This window comes from Ovis aries, chromosome 13 (genome assembly GCF_016772045.2).
Source record: "Ovis aries strain OAR_USU_Benz2616 breed Rambouillet chromosome 13, ARS-UI_Ramb_v3.0, whole genome shotgun sequence".
Classification (NCBI taxonomy): domain Eukaryota; kingdom Metazoa; phylum Chordata; class Mammalia; order Artiodactyla; family Bovidae; genus Ovis; species Ovis aries.
Window position 1 is genome coordinate 50,408,814 of NC_056066.1, and position 24,254 is coordinate 50,433,067.

The 24,254-nt window shown below is 39.3% G+C and overlaps 1 protein-coding gene across 4 annotated transcripts in view; it reads right to left on the bottom strand.

Annotated features, from left to right (window-relative positions):
* HAO1 (hydroxyacid oxidase 1) overlaps nucleotides 1-24,254 on the bottom strand; it is a 61,587-nt gene that overhangs the window by 10,921 nt on the left and 26,412 nt on the right. For all 4 annotated transcript variants that reach the window (XM_042229750.1, XM_060396896.1, XM_004014354.5 and 1 more), the window contains 3 exons: nucleotides 20,724-20,979; nucleotides 11,322-11,497; nucleotides 1,410-1,501 (listed from right to left, as the gene is read on the bottom strand). In XM_042229750.1, the coding sequence (XP_042085684.1) occupies nucleotides 1,410-1,501; nucleotides 11,322-11,497; nucleotides 20,724-20,979 (524 nt within the window). The remainder of the gene's footprint in view (nucleotides 1-1,409; nucleotides 1,502-11,321; nucleotides 11,498-20,723; nucleotides 20,980-24,254) is intronic.

The following is a 24,254-nucleotide window of genomic DNA, read 5'->3' on the forward strand; positions in this document are numbered from 1 at the left end:
TCTTTCCCACTCCACTTTTACACTCACACTAGTGAAAGCAGGGGTCCATATGCGAACAAAGCAGAGGTGAAAGGCAGCTGCAATCCCATTGCCTCATCTAAAGAAATCCTGGACACATTCTCACAGTGGACAGCGTATAAGGGACCCTCACACCACCCTACCTACAGCTTCTGGCTTTCGTTCTAGATCAGGGATCCATGAAGTACACCCCTGGATATATGTCTGTCTCCATGACTTCTGATCCATTTCTGGGCTCCCCAATCCTTTATCTTAAAAAAAAATCCTTTATCTTCGCTCCTGGCCTTGGGAGCCAATTGCTCACTTTAACCATTTTAACTCTATCCCACACCATTCCAGCCAGTTAGTTTACTTTTATATCTGGATTCTGACTCTGATTTGTCTGGCACAGGGTATATAGTACATACAAATTCACATTGGATCTCCTCAGTAGCTGTCAAAAATACTAGTGCTTCAGTTTTCCTGGTCCCACAAGATTCTGATAGATGGATTCAGGATGCAGACTGGGAATTAGGATTCTTTAAAGTTCCCAAGAGATTCCAGTGTGCAACCAAGGTAGTTCAAGCTTCAATAGAGAGGCCTGTTTGCAAGAAATCTCTCCCAGGTCACAGGATTTCTGCCTCCTTTCCTCACCTGCCCTCACTCTGAGCTCTTCAACCCCCACCTCCAAGAAACTCATGGCATAATCTTTTCTTTCCTACTCCAATTTACAATATTCCTCTCAGTATATCTATAAATATAGGACTAATCCCTGCCTACAAATGGCTACTTACTGAACACAGACAACTTTTATAATTTTACAAATAAATAGAATAATAATCTAATTTAGGTAGATGCCCATGTGCTTGTGCACATGCAGAGTCACTAAGTCATGTTCGACTCTGCGACCCCAGGGACTGAAGCCCATCAGCCTCCTCTGTCCATGGGATTTTCCAGCAAGAATACTGGAGTGGGTTGTCATTTCCTTCTCCAGGAGATCTTCCCAACCCAGGGATTGAACCCACATCTCCTGCATTGGCAGACAGATCCTTTACCACTGAGCTACCAGGGAAGCCCAATTTAGATAGGGGTGTGTGTGTGTGTGTGTGTGTGTGTGTGCTGAGTTGTGTCTGACTTTTTGCAACCCCATGGACTTCAGCCTGCCAGGCTCTTCTGTCCACAGGATTTTCCAGGCAAGAATACTGGAGTGGGTTGCTATTTCCTAGTTCAGGGGATCTTCCAGACTCGGGGATCGAACCACTAAACTTAAAATCTGAGATCTTACATATATTCCTACATATTCTATCTTGAGTATTCATACAAAAATATATATACAAAGAGGGGTAGTCACAGAGATGGTCAAAACTGAGATAGAAATGGGAATTCCAATGGAGGCATTTGCCAAAACTCACAGTGGCTGGCACCCCGTCAAGCTGTCGAGCCCCATGATTTGACACCAAGATCCCATCCAAACCGTGTTTAACTGCCGTCTTGGCATCATCACCTAGAAAGAGTAATACAACCACGGTATGGAAAAGGCAACTGAATAAAAGGCTTGAATTTTGAGGCCAAAGCATCCCCATCAAAGGGGGCCTGGCCTGTACATATGTATCTTGCTCAGAAACTTTAGCACAGACATACACCCACGGGTTAAATCTAGAATTATACTGATGATTTCTTTGGCCAAAAAAGGTTAACATTTGAAACAGCTTAATGATGAAATAAAACTATCAATAGATGGTAAATTGACATGCAGTTAAAATGTATTTATCCTCATAAGGAAATACCCTTGCTCAGTTTATTTTTATTATTAACAAGATTAAATTATTTAGCATTCAACATAATTACTCCCTCAAAATTTGGATACTATAAAAGAACATATAAGTAGCAAACAGTTTATGTGTAATGGATGATGAACAAGTCTATTTCAAAAATATTCTTTAATACAAAGCTTTAACTTCAGTAATTATTTTAAGTAATAGTGTTTTATAATTAAATGTATTTTGTCCATTGAAGCATATAAAAATATAATATTTAAATGATATGCTACATCTTTAACCATTCTTCAATATATATTGACTTTTGAAAATATGGTTTTAAATTTGACTAACATTCTGAAATCAATTTCAAATATTTTAAAAATATTTTACATCTTTAAACTATTATTTTCAGCATTCTCCCAATAAAAACTATTTGCTAACAGAATCATGAAAAGAACGCTGCCTCTCAAGTTTAACATTCAAAAATAGCCTAAGGTTTTAGTGAAATCAGATTGTAGAAACTTAAGCAGATAGATACAGAACATTGTATATATTTATAAATTCAGTGATGGAGATCAAGTGCTGACCTGACTAATGATAATAAAAAAAAGATTCATAGGAGAATTTGTAATTTGAATTATTTGAAAATTTTATCCTTTAAACCACCATTTTCCAAACTGTGTTTCATGGAATTCTTAAATATTTCCACTTTTCAAAATAAAGCTAGAAATGTTTTTCTTCTAAAATTATAGGCATATGAAAATGATAAACCCATGTAGAATAGACAATGTTTATATCCTTAAAAATTCACAGGTTGAAGTTTTAACCCTCAATGTGATTGAATTTCCAGATGAATACTTTGAGAAGTAATAAGGGTTAGATGAGGTCCCAGGTAGTGCTAGTGATAAAGGTCATGAGGGTAAGGCCCTCATCATGGTATTAGTGGCCTTACAAGATTACACCAGAGAGCTTGTTCCTCTCCCTCTCCACGCACACAAGGGAGAGGTCATGTGGGCACATAGCATCAAGGTGATCTCTGCAACTCAGGGAAGAGCCTTCACAAAAACCAACCATGCTGGCAACCTTATCTCAGACTTCCAGCTTCCAGAAGAATAAGAAAATAAATTTCTGGTTTAATAATATGGGGAGGGAGGTGGGAGGGGGGTTCAGGATTGGGAACTCATGTACACCTGTGGTGGATTCATGTCAATGTATGGCAAAACCAATACAGTATTGTAAAGTAAAAAAAATAAAATAAATAAATAAATAAACACTCCCTTTCTCAGGTATTACATTTTGTTATGGCAACTTGAGCTGACTAAGACATTGTGTCATCATGATATTATTATTACTAGCAGAGAATAGTATATACAAGGAATATATACTATATAGTGTCCTGGCTAAGTTGCTTCAGTTGTGTCTGACTCTTTGCGACCATATGAACTGTGGCCTGTCAAGTTCCTCTGTCCATTGGATTCTCCAGGCAAGATACTGGAGTAGGTTGCCACGCCCTTCTTCAGGGGATGGTTCTGACCCAGGGATGGAACCCACATCTGTTTTGTCTAACATGCGTTGGCAGGCTGATTATTTACCACTAGCACCACATGAGAAGTCCGTATACTATATATACTATATTATATATATGTTAGGCTTCACAGATGATGCTAGTGATAAAGAACCCTCCTGCCAATGCTGGAGACATAAAGAGATGCGGGTGCTATATAAGAAATATATAGTGTGTGTGTGTGCAATGCCCTTCAGTTCAGTTCTGTTGAGTTGTTCGGTTGTGTCCAATTCTTTGTGACCCCATGGACTGCAGCATGCCAGGCCTCCCTGTTCATCACCAGCTCCAAGAGCTTTCTCAAACTCATGTCCATCAAGTAGGTGATGCCATCCAGCCATCTCATCCACTGTTACCCCTTTCTCTTCCTGCCTTTGTCTTTTCCAGTATCAGGGTTTTTTCCAATGAGTCAGTTCTTCACATCAGGTGGCCAAAGTATTAGAGCTTCAGCTTCAGCATCCGTTCCTCCAATGAATATTTAGGATTGATTTCCTTTAGGATTGACTGGTTTGATCTCCTTGCTGTCCAAAGGTCTCTCAAGAGTCTTCTCGAACACCACAGTGCTAAAGCATCAATTCTTTGGTGCTCAGCTTTCTTTATAGTCCAACTCTCACCTCCATATGTGACTACTGGAAAAACCATAGGTTTGTCTAAATGGACTTTGTCAGCAAAGTAATGTCTCTGGTTTTTTAATACACTGTCTAGGTTGGTCATAGCTTTTCTTCCAAGGAGCAAATGTCTTAATTTCATAGCCACAGTCACCATCTGCAGTGATTTTGGAGTCCAAGAAAATAAAGTCTCTCACTGTTTCCATTGTTTCCCCATCTATTTGTCATAAAGTGATGGGACTGGAAGCCATGGTCTTAGTTTTTTGAATGTTGAGTTTTAAGCCCACTTCTTCACTTTCCTCTTTCATTTCATCAAAAGGCTCTTCAGTTCCTCTTCAGTTTCTGTGATAAGGGTGGTGTCATCTGCATATCTGAGGTTATTGATATTTCTCCCAGCTTGTGCTTCATCCATCCTGGCATTTTGCATGATGTACTGTGCATAGAACGGGGAGGGAGAGGGAGGTGGGTTCAGAATGGGGAACATGTGTATACCTGTGACGGATTCATGTTGATGTATGGCAGAACCAATATAGTATTGTGAAGTAATTTTTTTGAAAATTAAAAAAATAAAATAAAAAGCAGAGACATTACTTTGTCAACAGAAAAAAAAAGAAGAAGTTAAATAAGCAGGGTGACAATATACAACCTTGATGTACTCTTTTCCCAATTTGGAACCAGTCCGTTGTTCCAAGTCTGATTCTAACTGTTGCTTCTTGACCTGCATACAGATTTCTCAGGAGGCAAGTAAGGTGGTCTGGTATTCCCATCTCTTTAAGAATTTTCCAGTTTGTTGTGATCTACACAGTCAAAGGCTTTGACGTAGTCAATAAAGCAGAAATATATGTTTTCTGGAACTCTCTTGCTTTTTCCATGATCCAATGGATGTTGGCAATTTGATCTCTGATCCCTCTGTCTTTTCTAAATCCAGCTTGAACATCTGGAAGTTCTCAATTCAAATACTGTTGAAGACTGGCTTGGAGAATTTTGAGCATCACTTTGCTAGCGTGTGAGATGAGTGCAATTGTGCAGTAGTTTGAGCATTCTTTGGCATTGCCTTTCTTTGGGATTGGAATGAAAACTGACCTTTTCCAGTCCTGTGGCCACTGCTGAGTTTTCCAAATTTGTTGGTGTATTGAGTTCAGCACTTTCACAGCGTCATCTTCCAGGATTTGAAATAACTCAATTGGAATTTCATCACCTCCACTAACTTTGTTTGTAGTGATTCTTCCTAAGTCCCACTTGACTTCAGACTCCAGGATGTCTGGCTCTAGGTAAATGATCATACCATCATGGTTATCTGGGTCATGGAGATCTTTTTTTGTATAGTTCTTCTGTGTATTCTTGCCACCCCTTCTTAATATTTTCTGCTTCTCTTAGGTCCACACCATTTCTGTCATTTATTGCCCCCATCTTCACATGAAATTTTCCCTTGGTATCTCTAATTTTCCTGAAGCCTTTATCATTTGGATATTGGACATTTTAAACAGTCTTCAAGCCTCTCCTTCATTTAATCATATTTAATGATTAAATCATTTAATTATTTCTATTTGTCACTTTGTTTTATATTTTGGGAAATATCCTTGACCCTCTTCTTCAGTTAACCAGTAATTTTATTTTTAATTCCAAAAATCATGTTTTTAATATTTGGAAACTCTTTTTAATGTTCCAATTTTCTTTTCACAGCAGACTCTTCTTATTTAGACATATTTTCAATCCCTCTGAATCTATCCTTTGGAATCTTTAAAGTTCTTTTCTTACTTTATCTCTTTCCTCTGCCATCAGCTTTTCTGTAGATGTACCATGGTCTTTTATGTTTTGGAATTTCTGAAATGCCTTGTGATGCTAAAGGCGGAGTCTCCCCTGGGCTAGAGCACAGACCCTTGGGAGACCCTGTGCCTGCCAGCTCCTCACCACCCTCTAAGGCACCAGCAAGAGGCAGAGACCAGGCCCCTGGACACCCAGGGACCCCAGCAAACCTTACCCATCTTCAGCAGAGTCTCCCCTGGGCTAGTGGGTGAGTGTCACAAACAGAACTCCAGTGATTCCTCTGGTTTTCAGCTTCCACTTTTCATCCCTTCTCTCTGTCACACTTGCACTCTAGACCCTAGAACCCCTCAGGCACCCTTGATATGACTTGCTCCTGCCTTCAGGGTTCTCACAAAGACTCTCTACAGGAGCAGTTTTCTTTTCATTTTCCTGCTGTCAATATCCTCCCTTTACCTTTTGTTTCTTTCATAAATGTCTTGAAGTTTCTCTGCTGTTTGTGCCTTCCTTTCCTTTGCTGTCATAAGTGTTATGCATTCTTGGATTTCTGTACTTTAATTTCAGTAAGGTCTTAAATTTGATAAAAGGGTACATATGTGCTCAATCTATCATTTTGAACTAGAAACCCAATATGCTCTCACACTATCATTTAAAAACATGTTTAGGAAATGGTTCTCTAAAGACACAGACTTGTATGCTATCCAGGAGAACTTTCTATGATGATAGACATGTTCTACATCTGTGTGGTTCCATACAGTAACACAAATAGCCATAGAGTAATAGAAGTGTGGCAATGTAAGTGAGAAACTAAATTTTACTTTTGTTTAATTTTAATTTACTTGAATAGCTGCACTTGGCTAGTGACTGCCATATTGGCTAACTGAGTTTTAATGTTTGCATGGGTTTACCTACTCTAATAAAGAGAGGTACCATGGTATTTTTTTATGTCTATATATATCTATAAGTAACCTTAACAAACAATGCAAAATGTAATTGGAATTGCTCTGGTTATCTAATTGTATGTGTGATACCAAACATAAAAATCAAAAGTTAAAAAATTAAAATATTTGAAATATATTTTATGAACCTCATGATTGAAGATATATGTAGTCCTCTGATTTATAATGCAAATACTTGCCACCAGGTAGCTATAATCTGTGTTTTAAGATATTGAATACTGTCAATAAACTGATCCTACACAGTATGAAAAAGAGATTAACCCCTTAGGCTTGGTAGTAAGGACACCTAGATTTGAATCCCATATCTGCTACATGCTTCCCATATAAGTGGCAAATTACTTAACTTGTTTGGTGCATCAGTGTACTAAACCACAAAATGGGGATAAAGATTCAAATATGATTGGTTTGTGGATTAAATGAGTTGAATGAGCTCTTAGAAAGTACCTGACACATGTTGAGCACTCAGATAAATATGATTATTATTATTTTCAGGTGAAGGTGCAGGGAATATTAACTAAGAATATGAGTAGGTAGAGGAAGATTTATTTGTTGGATACTTTTGGCAAGTCTATTTAAGTTTTGTTTATAACAACAAATTTTCATCATAGTGAGGATTATGGTTATTATGAGCTTTTCATTTTGAAGGAAGTGCTATTCAAGTCTTAGTTTGTTGTCTTCTATCATCTCAAATTCCCAGCACTGCCTGTGTTCTACCAGGCAGTGCTGGGAATGTAGGGAGAAATCACTGAAAGGTTTTCTCAGAAGACGGGATCATGAGTATGTAGAGAAAAAATTAAAGTAATCATTTATGACCATTTATGCATCCTTTCTTAGTTGTTTATGTAATCTTGTTCACATTTTATTTTAACCCAGAGAGAAAAACAATGTTTTCTTAACGAGAGTCAAAGTGATCATAGCAAATGTTCATGAATCTTGGATATTTTCATTAACCTTTAGAGTTTACTGGTATGACATTCCAAATTTGTTGATTTGCCAGTTAACACACTAACTGATTCACAAACACAACAGTCAATAGTGAATAGCACTGTTTGCTATCTTATTAATATATTATTTCCATACTTAATCTTAAATACCAAAGTAAGTGCTCAAGATTTAGAGTAGTATTATCTTCTATCTATTGTCAAGGCCTTGAACAATAGACATATAGAAGGACTCTATGCTATTTCAGCAGGAGCTTAGTAACTAAATCCTAGCCTCATGGCAGCAGCTTTGAACACAGTTCAGGAACACTGAGTGAATATTCTTTGAGAATGTCTTTAAAAATTATAGATAGGATAATAATGAGTTAAAGAAGTTTCTGAGAAGGCAAAAACCACTAGAGAAGTGAGATAGCCTAGTTTTAAATTTTTTAATTAGAAAAAAAATCTAAAAAGCACAAGCCTTTGTTTATAATGCCATTTGTTAGCGTGAGTTCTGAGGAAAATCTAACCCTGTCTTGAGTACATATTTGGAGTTTGTGTTGAGATTTCCAAAGACAGAGTTTAACCACAGCAAGAGATTGCATCTTGCTGTTTTACTTGCATTCATTAGAATCCAATCCTTAAAACAGTGGTAAGAGGGGATGTTTCATTGAGATCTTCTCAGTTGCTGTGATTTCTTATTCCTACAAACATAATCTGTACATTTCTGGTAAAAGGAAAATGAAAAAAGATAGATGACTCTTAGTCAATCCATGTAACTTCTGGATGAAGATCTGTGAAATAATGAGACCTGGAATTCCCAGAATAGGCCTCACCACTCCCGCCTCCCCTCCACCAGACTGAACCTATGCACCACTTAATGTAGTTGTTGTCATAGTGATGATTCTTGTTTGTTAAATAGATGAAGTAAATAGTTACAGAGAAGCTAGACAATGTAAACTGCACATGTACAAATACGTTATTTCCTTTCAAATGTCAAATGCCCAGTCTTTCCTTCTCTGGCTTTTGAGCTCTCTCTAGTTATAGATATTCATGCAGCTTTCCCTAAGTATTTCACTCAATGAACATTCAGGCTGTCTACTGAGTGAAAAACACATAACATATGGATAAGAAAGAAGAAAGAGTGGTCCTTGGTATAACGGCCACAGAATGATGTTCTTGAAGTCAAAGCATTTTTCAACATAACATGTAATAGTAAAGTCTCATTCAATAGATTCACACCATATTGTAGAGGACAAAGTTGTAGAAAATTAAGTATATTGGGAATCCAAAATTGAAAAGTTGGTTAAAAATTAAATTGGTGATTTTACCCCAACTGCTGTGAGCCTTCTGTGATGAGAGTTATTAAATACTTGAAACAGCATTTTTTGAATAATTTCTAATTATTTTTAAATATTTTAAATAATATTTTAGTAATTTTCTAAATGGATTACACCCTTTCAGTTTTCTTACTGACACTACTGTGAAGTGAAAGTGAAAGTAGCTCAACCATGTCCAACTCTTTGCGTCCCCATGGACACTACAGCCCATGGAATTCTCCAGGCCAGAATACTGGAGTGGTAAGCTGTTCCCTTCTCCAGGGGATCTTTCCAACCCAGGGGTCAAACAGAGGTCTCCCACATTGCAGGTGGATTCTTTATCAGCTAAGCCACAAGGGAAGTCCAAAAATACTTTGAAGTGGGTAGCCTATCCCTTTTCCGGTGGATCTTCCCAACCGAGGAATCAAACTGGGGTCTCCTGCATTGCAGGTGGATTCTTTACCAGCTGAGCTACCAGAGATTAGCCACAATTCTTGCTCAGATTACAGCAGTTTCCTAAATTGCTTCCCTGACCACAGTTAGGCCACCTCCATTGAATCGGCCCATTATACAAAGTTTGCTTTTTCTACATTGCTAATCTGATGAGGTTGTTTCCCTCATGAAGGTTCTTAGTGGTTCTCAAACATCTTAAAGTCTACATATGGCTTATATGGTTTAACACTCTTACTTGTGACTGCTGTATTTCGACATGACCGAAGTCTGAAAGAGTCTTTTGACCTGATGTCATGACAAAAGTCAAGGATCATCTTCCATCCTGGAATGAAACCTTCCCTAAATCACTTTTATAACTGTCCAAACACTATTTAATCTATAGTGCATAGATTTCAATTGCAGTACCTACAACATCTTATCTCACCCAAATTCTTGTTTTTATGTCTGCCCTCTCCAAGAATGAGATGTCCTTTGGCCAAGGATCTCAATTTATTATCTTTTATTTTAGCACACAGTAAACATAATAAATGTTTATGAAATGAGTGATTGAATAAGCGAATGAATGAGCGAATAAATGGGACAGATCCTTTAGGTTAATATTTCAGTACCTACAGTGGAATATAGCTACAGGAAGTAGCACTAACAGTCACGGACTACAGTATGAATGAAAGCAAGGTCAGCGAAACTGTTGTTTAAAGGTGTCTATAATATCAGTATATACTCAAAAAAGTATAATCCACAGAAATTTTGAAGTGACAATAGTCTATAGAAAAGAATATAACAATGTCTTTTAAAAGCACAGATTAAGACAGATCCGGATTTAAACATAGCTCCACTACTTAAAAGCTTCATTGTGAAAAATGAAAGTTGCTCAGTCATATCCAACTCTTCATGACCCCATGGACTATACAGTCCATGGAATTCTCCAGGACAGAATACTGGAGCGGGTAGCCATTCCCTTCTGCAGAGGATCATCTCAACCCAGGAATCGAACCTAGGACTCCCACATTGCAGCTGGATTTTCACCATGTGAGCTACCAGGAAAGCCCAAGAATACTGGAGTGGGTAGCCAAGCTTCATTAGGCCCATTCTTTTACTCACATTAGCTTATTTTTGTGTCCATACTATTAAATAAAGTTGGGGGCATTCCCAGCACTTTATAAATAAGGGCCATGGTACTCATACATATTCAAGTAAAACTAATGAAAAAGTTTTGATTCTAAGTCATAGTTAACCCTGAGATAAATTAATAGAATCTCTCATCACAGAGTCACTTACTTAAGTATTTCCATTTGAAATAATATGTTTGGGGCAGTTATCTACATAACAGTATTAAATGTTTTCAAAGGCAAGAAAATATTTTTGTGGGTGAACACATTTACATTCCAAATTATTATATTCATTGGTACCTCCCTGTGGGATTTGCATACATGTGGATACTAGGGAATTTGTCAAATTTCTTGACAACCACGGCTTGATATTTGAAGATTTTAACATTCTAGTCCACCATTCTCTAAGGAGAGGTGATATGGGATTCCACACTCAAAAAATCAGTTCTAGTCATTGGTACTGGGAGGGAACAGGAGAAAAACACAAAGGGCTCTTAAACATATCTGGCTATCATAATATCTTCCTTGGGAGTTCTTATTGATCTGAGAGCAGTTGTTGGCAGCTTTCAGCCAAAGCAACAAACTCAAGACCCTCTACCTAGGTTTTGCCAAGCTCTGTGATTGAATGGCATCCAAAATAAGGCAATCCCACTACTTTAGAAAAAGTAACTTTTTACTTCATAAGAGCCTTCTTCTCCTTCAGAAGGAAGAAACATTTATTCATTAATGTCAAATGGGAGAACTGAGAGATGGATTTATATTTCCATATTAATTATTTGGAAATAATTGATTATTTTCCCTTAAAATATCATGGTCATATCCATAAAGAATCATAAAATCAGAATGAACTCAGGTAGAGGAATAAACAAACCTCTCAAAATGCCTTTTGCAACAATGGGCAGAGATGTCAGTCTTCTCAGCCATTTAATATCCTCCCAGCTGATGGATGGGTCTATTGCTTTAGCCACATATGCAGCAAGTCCACTTTTGTCTCCAAAATTTTCCTTAGGAGAAAATGCTAAATCACTGGTTTCAAAATTTTTCATCCTGAAATAAAGAGATACATAAAATGAGAAACTTCCCAAATTAGAAGTATCTTTACAATGACTCATTCAAAGAAAAAAAAGAAGGGTACACTTTTCAAATCAATTGACTGTTCACTCTCCAGGTTGATCACATTTATGTTTTTGTGTTTTGATGAAGGAGTCCAGGCTAAATGTGACAACTTAGTAGACTTGATTGGTCACTTAAAGTTTATTTTGCATCTTATAATGTAAGATTTTATATAAATTTATATCTTTTTATATAAATAAGTCAGATTAAAGGATAAAACTTTGGCCAAGTTCAAATATCTCTACTTTTTTAAGCCAGTCTGTGAATATAAACAATCAATTTGATGCTATTTTCAAATGCTATGCATACTAAATCATAAGATGAACATTTGCATGGTGCATCACAATTTACAATGGGCATTCATATACCCACAATATTTAAAAAACTTTTGGAAAATAAAATTCACACTCTATGATTCCTATTTTATACAGAAAATAAAACCAGAATTGTAGAACAAGAGGCCCCCATGTATTAACTAAGGCAGCATTTGGGTTTCAAACTGGTCTTGACCCTTTCTTTTTTTTTTTCAAGAATTTTTTTTTCTGTGTCAATCATTTTAAAGTCTTTCTATTTCATGCTTTGGTTTCTTGGCTGTGAGGCATGTGGGATCTTAGCTCCCCAACTAAGGATCGAACCTGTACCCCCTGCATTAGAAGTGAGGTCTTAACCACTGGACCACCAGGAAAGTCTCAGTGTCTCTGACTCTTAATTACATTCTCTTCACTCAGATCTCAACTGCACTCTTCAGTTACATTAGACTTCAGAAATCTTCAAAGTCCTTGTGGAAAATTCTAGAGGAGATTGGAAATGCAGTATTAACACCTTCTATCTGTGGTCACTGTAAGCTCTTCTCCTTGTCTTTTTCTTTCTTCTTTCAGCTCTTTTCCTGCTACCATATTGATGGTGGTGGTGCTGGTGCTTGGTCACAGGGAGAAGTGAAAAGTGGTTCCCAGCAGATGAGCTGTCAGCTCTTGCTTTTTTCTTCCTCTGTTTACTTGCTTTTTCTGTCTTCTGACTCAGAACCCCCAATCTTCTAGACATTCCTGACCAGGATATGAGTTTTCCAATTATCAAGAACTTCCTTACTTTGCCTAAGGTGTGATGGTTAGTTTTGTCAGCTTGACTGGGCTAAGGGATGCTTAGGCAACTGGTAAAAGATTACTTCTGGATATGTCCATAAGGATGTTTCTAAGTGAGATTAGCATTTATATCAGTAGATTAAGAAGAAATTGGGCAGGCATCTTCTAATCTGTGGAGGTCCCAAATAGGACAAAAAGGTGGAAGACGAATAAGTTCATTGTCTCTGTTTGAGTAAGGACATCCATTGTCTCCTACCCTTCACATTGGAGCTATTGGTTGTCAAACCTTCAGGTTTTGACCAGGACTTACACTATGGGCTCCCAGTTTGGGGACCCTTCAGACACAGACTGGGACTTATACTATTAGCTCCCCCCATTCTTAGGCCTCAGGTTTAGGTTGAAACTACTCTGGCTTTCCTGGACCTACTCCTACAACCTGGGCCTCCAGCTTGTAGATAATAGATTGTGGGATTTCTCAGACTCCTTAATTGTGTGAGCAAATCCCTTATAGTAAATATCTCTATAGATACAGATACAGATATTTAGATATGGACATCCTGTTTCTTCTGTTTCTCTGGGGAACCTGACTAACACATACGACTTTTTCTTACTCCTGGGGCCTGAGTCACCCTCAACACAGCAGACTCAACTTGTCAAGGATGTTGGTGTACACATAACCCAGCTTCTTCACCCCTGGGCAGATTAACTCTGAGATAGATTCTATAAGATCTCCCAGAGTTTCCCAGCAGGATTAAGCTTCAGTTGCCCATAACTGTGACTGTCTTTGTAACATGCCAATTGTTGGACCACCTCCCCTCCCTGATACCTCTTCCCCACTCCTCTACCAATATTCCTACCATCTTCTAAAGGTATTACTTTTACTTAAATCAGTGGTTCACATTCTTCTCCTAAAGAAACATAAACTGAGACACAACCCCACTGAGTTGCTCCCTTCTCCTATGTCTAATTTTGTTAACTCATCTTAGAACAGTATTTCTCTAACTAATCTAGAAGACGCTGCAGCTGGCTTACTCTACACCTGAAGTCTTTTCTCTTAGTCTAATATCCCAATATCTTGACTAGATTTTGGAAGTTCTCCAAGCTAGGGACAGTCTTTTCTGCCTACGCCTCTGACCACTGATTGGATGGATGGCCTTCTGAATACACACTGGCACCACCCATGTGACTTAGCTGTCTGAAATCAGCTTAGCAGATTCAAATCCAACTGCCAACTTCATTTCTCTAAAAGGCTGACTTTGAATGATGACAGTGACCTAGACTCACCTTGCTCTTCTGCACATTATGAATTACTCTGCTAGCCAGTCTCTTCTTTGTGTTAAAGTGAAAGCTATATATGGATCTCTGGCTTAGTCATCAGTCTATTCCTTTCCACTGGCTCTGACATTGAACATAGAAAGTATCTTGGAGCTAAGGCTATAACAATTTTTATATGAACTTAGAAGTACAGAGGTACACAATTTTTACAAAACTAGGGCTTCCCTGGTAGCTCAGTGGTAAAGAATCTTCCTGCCAGTGTAGGAAACACAGGAGACTTGGGTTCAATCCCTGAGTCAGGAAGATCCCCTGGAGGAGGAAATGGCAACCTGGAAAATTCCATAGACAGAGGAGCCTGGTGGGCTATAGTCCATGGGGTCTCAAAGAGTCAGACATGACTGAGCAACTGAGTGCTGAGGTTTAATGCCTTTAACGTGCTTATAAATAGCTGGTTATGTAGCTTAGGCAGCATCTATTATCATAAGGCCATGGACATTCACATCCCATGTAACTGTCTTCAACCGCTGGCTAAGGTTTCTCGGTAAGGATTGACTGACTCAGGTGGCCGCTAAAGGTCACAGAAAATCACAAATCCATGAAAGTCATATTTGTATCCATTATTTGTTGAGGTTTAGTTTAGATTATAGCTGAAATACTCTGAGCTTCTTTTTTTAATCAAATCACTTAAGGCTGTACATTTTATCACAGATTTTGGCCTTCTGTGGTCATCCTAATTTGAATTAAGCTATACCTAGTCAATAAACATACCCTTAATATTGGAGGTCTATTCCATAACTTAGAAATGATACTAAGTGATATTAAATTTCAAACCTTTAAATAATATTGTTAATAAGAAAAAGGTCCTGTCTGTCCATGCCACAGCAAAACCAGAGGGGAAAAAAGAATAATATCTGTATGAGTATATTCTCTGCATAGCACCCCACCCCCATCCCAAACAAGCTACAGTGTTTCAGCAGGGGTGGGGTGAAAGGGTGAAAGGGATAGGAAAAAACAGAAACATGGATAAAATTATATAAATAACTGTTGTTATTCTTGGATGGCTAAATGCAGATCAACACTTGAATGAATGTTGCCTTACAGAAATTTCAGGGTACAATGAAGCCTTGTTGTTACTCTTAAACGTTGTTCAAAGCCAGAAGCCAAGAAAAAGTTTTCAGATATCTTGACAGAGACCCACGATGGAGTGTTTTAACCATGGCTCCAAAGGAAACCTCCATGAATGCTATTTTTATTAGAATTATGACATATACACAAAAAACACTTAACGCAGCTTCTGATAACCAAAGTATTTCATTTCATAAGGAAGGAAAAGGGAAACATCAAAATAATAACAAGATTACTTGGGACTTAATTCTCTGAATCCCAATCTGTTTAATGATCCACAGGCAAGGGATAAGATTTCTTTTTTGTAAAGGATTCATTGTGCCTTGAAAGGTCCCTAAATATATTTTTTAATCTAATATAAAAATGATTTTATTTTTTAGTAAGTTAGCATCATAAAAATGTAACAACTACTAAGGAAAGTTAACATCATTAAATAACCAATAGTAATGTCAGTAATGATGGCTATTATTGAGATATCATACGACATTAAAGAATAATGTCATATGTCTCCACTGTGGGAAACACACTGCAAAATAACAACCAGTAGGACACATAATCGGAGAAGGCAATGGCACCCCACTCCAATACTCTTGCTTGGAAAAGCCCGAGGACGGAAGAGCCTGGTGGGCTGCAGTCCATGGGGTCGCTAAGAGTCAGACACAACTAAGCGACTTCACTATCACTTTTCACTTTCATGCACTGGAGAGGAAAATGGCAACCCACTCCAGTGTTCTTGCCTGGAGAATCCCAGGGACGGGGGAGCCTGGTGGGCTGCTGTCTATGGGGTCGCACAGAGTCAGACACGACTGAAGCGACTTAGCAGCAGCAGCAGCAGCAGAACACATAATATCAGTATAACATGAGAGACCTTCAAAATACGTAATAGATATTTGTACAAGGAACAGCAACCTTTAATACTGTGATTAGGAAAACATTGCTATTTATTGCACAGCCCTACTAACTTTTTCTTCCATGTGGCTGGGTATTTGGAAGAAAGGTTCAGGGCAAGGATTTTCAGTATGAGCTCAAACCCTTATTCAAATTCTTATTAGTATTGTTTTATTGGGTAAATCTGTTATGATCTAGTACATTTTTATTCAACATTACTTACTGAGCACCTACTATGTGCCAGTGTTTTAGTAAAACGATCAAAAATACTAGCTACCTAGGTTGACATTCTAGCTAGGGGAGTCAGAAAATAAACAAGAAACATAATCAACAGGTAATTTATGGAGCCTGTTAGAACATAAGTACTATACAAAATAAAGAAAAAGAAGAGCAGAATAAGAGGGATGTGAGCTGGTAGAGGCTTTACTTGAAAGTTTAAATATGATAATTGGATGTGGCCCCAATGAGAAGCTATCTTGTAGAGGAAATTGGCAGAGCTGTGTCATTTTATCTGTTTCCTGTTGCTGCTATAACAAGCGCAACCCTAGAGGCTTTCAGTTCAGTTCAGTTTCTCAGTTGTGTCTGATTCTTTGCGACCCCATGAATCGCAGCACACCAGGCCTCCTGTCCATCACCAACTCCCGGAGTTTACCCAAACTCATGTCCATCGAATCGGTAATGCCATCCAGCCATCTCATCCTCTGTCATCCCCTTCTCCTCCTGCCCCCAATCCCTCCCAGCATCAGGGTCTTTTCCAGTGAGTCAACTCTTCGCATGAGGTGGCCAAAGTATTGGAGTTTCAGCTTCAGCATCAGTCCTTCCAATGAACACCCAGGACTGATCTCCTTTAGGATGGACTGGTTGGATCTCCTTGCAGTCCAAGGGACTCTCAAGAGTCTTCTCCAATACCACAGTTCAAAAGCATCAATTATTCAGTGTTCAGCTTTCTTCACAGTCCAACTCTCAAAGTGACACAAATTTATTATAGTCTAGAGGTCAGAAATTCAAACTGTCTCATTGGACTAAACTCAAGGGGTCAATAGGGCTATTTCCCTTCCAGAGGCTATAGGGGAGAATCTCTTTCCTTGACTTTTCCAGCTTCTAGAAACCGTCTATATTTCCCTGTTTCCAGATGCTATCACTCCAACTTCTGCTTCTCTCATCGCATCTCTTTCTCTGACTGTCCTGCATGCCTCTTATAAGGTGCCTTTTCATTACATTAAGCCTCCTGTGATAATCCAGGATAATCATCTCCTCTCAAGGTCCTTAACTTAGTCACACCTGCCAAGTTCATTTTGCCATGTAAAAAGTAACATATTCACAGGTTCCAAGGTTCAGAACATAGGCATCTTTGGAAGGTTATTATCCTGCTTAATATTACGTGACTTAACATTGTAACTGTTTTCCTAACCAAATAATTTAGAGGCTATCTGCCATGTACAAAGTCCTCCTTCACAAATCGTTTTCTCTACTCTAGACCCTCAACCCAAGATCCCCACACTTATTTGTATCTCTATTCTGTTCTCTACCGTTCATCTTTATTTTGGTTTCCCAATATAAAGACAAGTAGCTTCATCCCTGATGTCAAAATGTAAAGGAAGTGAAGTTAGTTTGCATTGATTTGGGGAAAGAATGTTACAGGCAGAGGGAAGAGTCAGTTCTGAGGCTCTAAGGCGCAGGTGTGGCTGGCTCCCTGAAAAAACAGGAGGAAGCAGGAGATTCTGGGAAGAATGAATGAAGATGAGAATGCTGGCAATGAGATCAGAGAAGGGGGTGCCTCACCCGCCACTTTTACCTCCAGAAACCTGGGAAGACAGCGCGGTCTCATCTCTTTTGTGTGCTGTTCTCTGGCTGTTGTGGTGAATACTTTATTTCAGGGCCTAAGGAAGCACGTCCCAGGCAAATCATCAAAAGGGTAGGTGTCATGATTTACCTTGACCTTAGTCAATGATTGGAAATTTCTTTTAACTGCCTTAGTGCTGTCCCAAAGAGCCAAATTTTAACCCGAGGTAAACAAGCCACCGGCATGTGGTGTGGAGATGGACTCGGGTCCCTGACTCAGGGCCTCAGGAGCCAATCTGGTGAACTCGCTTCAATCCTCGCCTCTTCCGGAAGAGGATGCGAATTCGCCTTACTACCCCTCAGTCTCAGGGACCTCTGCGCTGCTCATCATGCTCACATCCGTGTGTTTTGTGTATGGACCAGGCGGAGATTACCAAACTCCTGAACTCTGGCTGGTCCCAGAAGCCAAAAGTCAGGACCCGCCCCCTTCTCTGCAGGCAGAGGAAGCCACGAGGGCTGGAAGGAGCCGCTGCTTTACAGACTCATTCTCCTCTGGATTTCCTGCCTCTCTCGCCTGCCAAACCTCATTCTGAACAGCCCGGCTTCACCTTCTATGAGTCAGGTCAATTGCGGAAAGAAACCTGATTTCATATCAGGCTGTAACAGATGAGCTTTTGGGCAGCACGTGCCCTCCAGCGGAAGCCGGGGCCTCCCGTCGTCGTGGGCTCTGCCTTCACTGCTGTATTTGGGCCCCAGGGCGCTGCACGCCACCACCCCCTCCCCCGAAGCCCACAGGGACAAACAGCGTCAGTGTGCACTCTGACGGCCAGGGCACCGGCAAAGGGTGTTTCCTGTGTTCCCCATAGCCTAGATGTGTGGCTCATTATTTGATCATCTTCAGAAGGAAGATGTGACAAGCTGGGGAGCCGTGGCCACTCCTCTGCACATTGACAGCTGAAAAGGGCCTTTGTCTCCTGGTCCCTCACGTCATCTGGGCAGGAGCCCGGGAGGAAAGAGGAGGGGGAAAGAACAGCAGCCTTCCTGCTCCTGGCTGAGTGGCCCTGGCAACCAAGGAGTAAGAGATATGGGCCAGAATTAGCACGGGTGTCATCCCCCATCTAAGTAGATACCACGTGAAACCTGTTTTGTTATCCAGAGCCAGAAACTGCTTCCTAAACTTAAGGAACAAACCCACTATATTATTTATTGTTGTTGTCGCTAGCAGTAGAAGTAGTAGTAGAACAGAAGAGGGAAAAGAAATAGCAAATTCCTATTCAAATGGTCAAAGGGAAACAACGAGGAACATTTCCTGTCAGAAGCTTAAATACTGGGAAACAACATTTTAGAAAGTCTAAAAACTAAGGTAATCAAAAGAGAGAAATAATGTGAATTCATATCAAGAATTAATATAGATTAGTAAGATTCCATATTTAGGACATTTGAAACCATCTACTTTCTGATGAATTTGGCAAGAAGTAGAAATATGTCAAGGATTTTTGTTTTTGTTCTCTTAGAAAGACAGGGTATTTGGGTAACTCCATGTCTGGGATGTGTGGAGCAGGGTGATTGATGGCTGTCGGGGGAACACTTCCTCATTCTGCCATTGGGCCATTGAGGATATTATATACAGAAATAAATCCTAAACCTACCTGGAATTATCACAGAGATAACATCACACAGCTCATTTATATATGGTTTAACAGCAAGATTTTATGCACAGTAGCTTATGCTTAAATAGGTATACACACAGAAGAGCTATATGACAGACAAGACTATGAACTTACATGATGGTTGGAAGACATTCCATTCTCTAATATACTTGGAATCCTGGCTCTCAACAGTCTTCTTGTCCTTATGTGGAATGCTGATTTGATTTTGAATCTTTTAGATTTTGGATCTTTTAGAAGGATTAACTTTATATGCAGACAGAGTAAGCAATAGTCCAGTGAAATGAGGTCTAGGATTCCAAAGAAGTCATCCCTCATTTCTTGTACTCTGGTGGACGATTTGAAATCCCATCATCAAAATGTCCTCCATTAAAACTAAGATTTTGGTTCTGGTCAAAATAGTTTTAGCCCTAAAGTCTATCGGCCAAACACTGGTATGAAAAACATAAGGGCAGATTTTGATAGGAACCAAGGGAAAGTAAAAACAAAGGGGAGGAGAGATTTGTAGCTCTGTCTTTTTCAGTAAACTCCACTGAGTTTCTAGTTTTGACTCAACATGATTCTAATCTTTTACAGGAAAAAGGACTATAATTCCTTGTTGATGGATCAGCTGAATGGCCTGATAAAACCATCACAGTTCAGTCTTAGATTCCTAGATATGTGCATTGTTTTCGCTGAGATGGATGAGTAAGTGAATGGATGAAAGAATGAATGAACCAGTAAATAAACTAGTGAATCCTGAACCATGGGTGAACCACAACAAAAGAGATATGTTACTAAAAGAAGTAAGAGATGAGGCAGCAAATATGTGACTTCTTTTGCCTCCATTCTTTTAGCTTTCTTCAATCTTCCCTGCCAGAGTTGTTCCAAATACACTTAAAAATAAAATTAAAAGGGTGCTTTTTTATTTCAACAGACAAAGAAATACAGTATTAGGATCACAATAGCAAGCTGTTACTTAAGCTAAATTAAGTATCTTCTATCTATATGGCAATTCATCCTACTCAAAGCCCTTAATACACTCTGAGACATAGATTTGTTTACTTTGACAAGTATATGGCAAATCCTGTCTCTGTCGTTATAGCTCAAGTATGCGACACTCACGTGAGGTGTGTGATTTCTGAGGATTATATGGATATTTGACAATGACACATCTCTAGAACCCAGATCTTATCATTCCTAGACACGATCTCATGCAGCCATACTTTGGGACCAACATTTTGTGAAGATCTAATTCCCTGGAGCACCCAAGTGGAAACTGGAGAAAGTCTTTGGAACTGGATCAAGACATGAGCAAACAGAAATAGAGAATAAGGGGCCCAGTGATCAAAGACCCATGGTTACCTGAGTTGGGGTGGCATCTTGAACCTGTTACGCACATCATCAAAGCGGTTGCCCAGGTAAGGTGTGTCCACCGTCACAAATATGGCCTTGTAGCCCATTCGCTCAGCCCTCTGCACAAGCTGCTTGGTGACCTCACGGTCCTTGTAGATGTACAGCTGAAGCCAGCGAATCGCCTCGGGACCAGCTTCTGCCACTTCTTCAATTGAGGAGGTGGCCCAGGAACTCAGCATCATGCCAGTCCCCAGTGACCTGCAGGCTGAGGAAGGAAAGAGAAGATCAAGACCAGTTTGGCATTTTCCCTACTCCAGTCTTCAAGTTGTGGTTCATGGGATAAAGACAGCTACAATGGCAATTCAGAAATAAAAAGTTGCATCTTTAAAAAGTTAGAAACATGCTTTCCTTTCCACACTCTGAACAGATATTAAGACAAAATTGGCCCAAATGGCCAAATATGTGCTATATATAAGGATGAAAAAATTAGAAGCAACTTGAATCTCCAACCTTAAGGAGATAGATAAATGATAGTTCATAAATAAAATGAAATATACACACCCATGAAAAGCAATTTTTGTAATAGTTAATTTTATGTGTCAGCTTGGCTAGGCAATGGTTCCCAGATATTTGCTCAAATGTGTCCAGATGTTGCTCTGAAGATTTTTTTTGTTAAGAGATTAGCATTTAAATCAGTAGACTTTACAGAAAGCAGATTACTCTCCATAATGTGAATGGGCCTCATCCATTCAGTTGAAGGCCTTGAGAAAAAGACTGACCTTTCTGGAGAAAGAGGGAATTCTGTCAGCAGATTTGCCTTTACATTCAAATACCAACTCAGCTTTTCTGGGGTCTTCAGTGTGCCAGCTCTAGATTTTGGACTTAGCAATTTATACATTTGTATGAGCTGATTCCTTGAATCTCTCTCTCTCCATTTCTCTATTTCTCTATTTCTCTCTCGTCTCTCTCTCACAGTCCCTCTCTTGCTCCTACTTCCTTCCCTTTAAGTTACAAGGAATGACATTTGCAGACTCAGAAAGTTTATCAAGGTATATTAAGAAAGCAGAGAATTCCCTGGTGGTTCAGGACTTTACCCTCTCACTGCAGAAGCCTGGTTTCAGTTCCTGATCAGGGACCTAAGTTCCATGCAGCAGGACCCCCCACCCTCCTCTTCCCCACCCAAAAAAATAGGAGAAGAAAGAAAAAAGTCTCCAAAATAACATGTATGCCATGATTTGTACGAATGTGATTACTAGTGTATGAACCTAAACAAACCAATTGTTAATGATAGGTCAGGGTGGGAGAGTTTATTTTCTCTTCCTTTAAAACTTTTTAAATTTTATCTTTTAAAATCTGTTAAAAATGCATTTTCCATTTACACTGTCATTTAAAATTTTATACAATTATATGTTAGACACCTCAAACAGACATCTGTCACCTCCCAATCTTTTAAACTAGATATCCGATAATACCCTGACCAGTAACACTGAAGAAGCTGAAGTTGAACAGTTCTATGAAGACCTACAAGACCTTTTAGAACTAACACCCAAAAAAGATGTCCTTTTCATTACAGGAGACTGGAATGCAAAAGTAGGAAGTCAAGAAACACCTAGAGTAACAGGCAAATTTGGCCTTGGAGTACAAAATAAAGCAGGGCAAAGGCTAATAGAGTTCTGCCAAGAGAACACACTGATCATAGCAAACACTCTTTTCCAACAACACAAGAGAAGACTCTACACATGGACATCACCAGATGGTCAACACAGATTTCAGACTGATTAAATTCTTTGCAGCCAAAAATGGAGAAGCTCTATACAGTCAGCAAAAATAAGACTGGGAGCTGACTGTGGCTCAGATCATGAGCTCCTTATTGTGAAATTCAGAGTGAAATTGAAGAAAGTGGAGAAAACCACTAGACCATTCAGGTATGACTTAACTCAAATCCCTTATGATTATACAGTGGAAGTGAGAAATAGATTTAAGGGACTAGATCTGATAGACAGAGCGCCTGATGAACTATGGACGGAGGTTCCTGTCTCCACTGTACAGGAGACAGGAATCAAGACCATCCCCAAAAAAAGAAATGCAGAAAAGCAAAATGGCTGTCTGGGGAGCCCTTACAAATAGCTGTGTAAAGAAGAGAAGCAAAACGCAAAGGAGAAAAGGAAAGATATACCCATTTGAATGCAGAGTTCCAAAGAATAGCAAGGAGAGATAAGAAAGCCTTCTTCAGCAATCAATGCAAAGAAATAGAGGAAAAGAACAGAATGGGAAAGACTAGAGATCTCTTCAGGAAAATTAGAGATACAAAGGGAACATTTCATGCAAAGATGGGCTCAATAAAGGACAGAAATGGTATGGACCTAACAGAAGCAGAAGATATTAAGAAGAGATGGCAAGAATACACAGAAGAACTGTACAAAAAAGAGTTTCAGGACCCAGATAATCATGATGGTGTGATCACTCACCTAGAGCCAGACATCCTGGAATGTGAAGCCAAATGGGCCTTAGAAAGCATCACTACGAACAAAGCTAATGGAGGTGATAGAATTCCAGTTGAGCTATTTCAAATCCTGAAAGATGATGCTGTGAAAGTGCTGCACTCAATATGCCAGCAAATTTGGAAAACTCAGTAGTGGCCACAGGACTGGAAAATGTCAGTTTTCATTCCAATCCTAAAGAAAGGCAATGCCAAAGAATGCTCAGACTAACACACAATTGCACTCATCTTACACACTAGTAAAGTAATGCTCAAAATTCTCCAAGCCAGGCTTCAGCAATACATGAACCGTGAACTTCCAGATGTTCAAGCTGGTTTTAGAAAAGGCAGAGGAACAGAGATCAAATTGCCAATATCCGCTGGATCATGGGAAAAGGAAGAGAGTTTCAGAAAAACATCTATTTCTGCTTTATTGACTATGCCAAAGCCTTTGACTGTGTGGATCACAATAAACTGAAAAATTCTGAGAGAGATGGGAATACCAGACCATCTGACCTGCCTCTTGAGAAACCTATGTGCAGGTCAGGAAGCAACAGTTAGAACTGGACATGGAACAACAGACTGGTTCCAAATAGGAAAAGGAGTACGTCACGGCTGTATATTGTCACCCTGCTTATTTAACTTATATGCAGAGTACATCATGAGAAACGTTGAGCTGCAAGAAGCACAAGCAGGAATTAAGATTACTGGAAGAAATATCAATCACCTCAGATATGCAGATGACACCACCCTTATGGCAGGAAGTGAAGAGGACTAAAAAGCCTCCTGATGAAAGTGAAAGAGGAGAGTGAAAAATTTGGTTTAAACCTCAACATTCAGAAAATGAAGATCATGGCATCTGGTCCCATCACTGCATGGGAAGTAGATGGGGAAACAGTGGAAACAGTGTCAGACTTTATTTTGGGGGGCTCCAGAATCACTGCAGATGGTGATTGCAACCATGAAATTAAAAGACGCTTACTCCTTGGAAGGAAAGTTATGACCAACCTAGACAGCATATTAAAAAGCAGAGACATTACTTTGCCAACGAAGGTCCATCT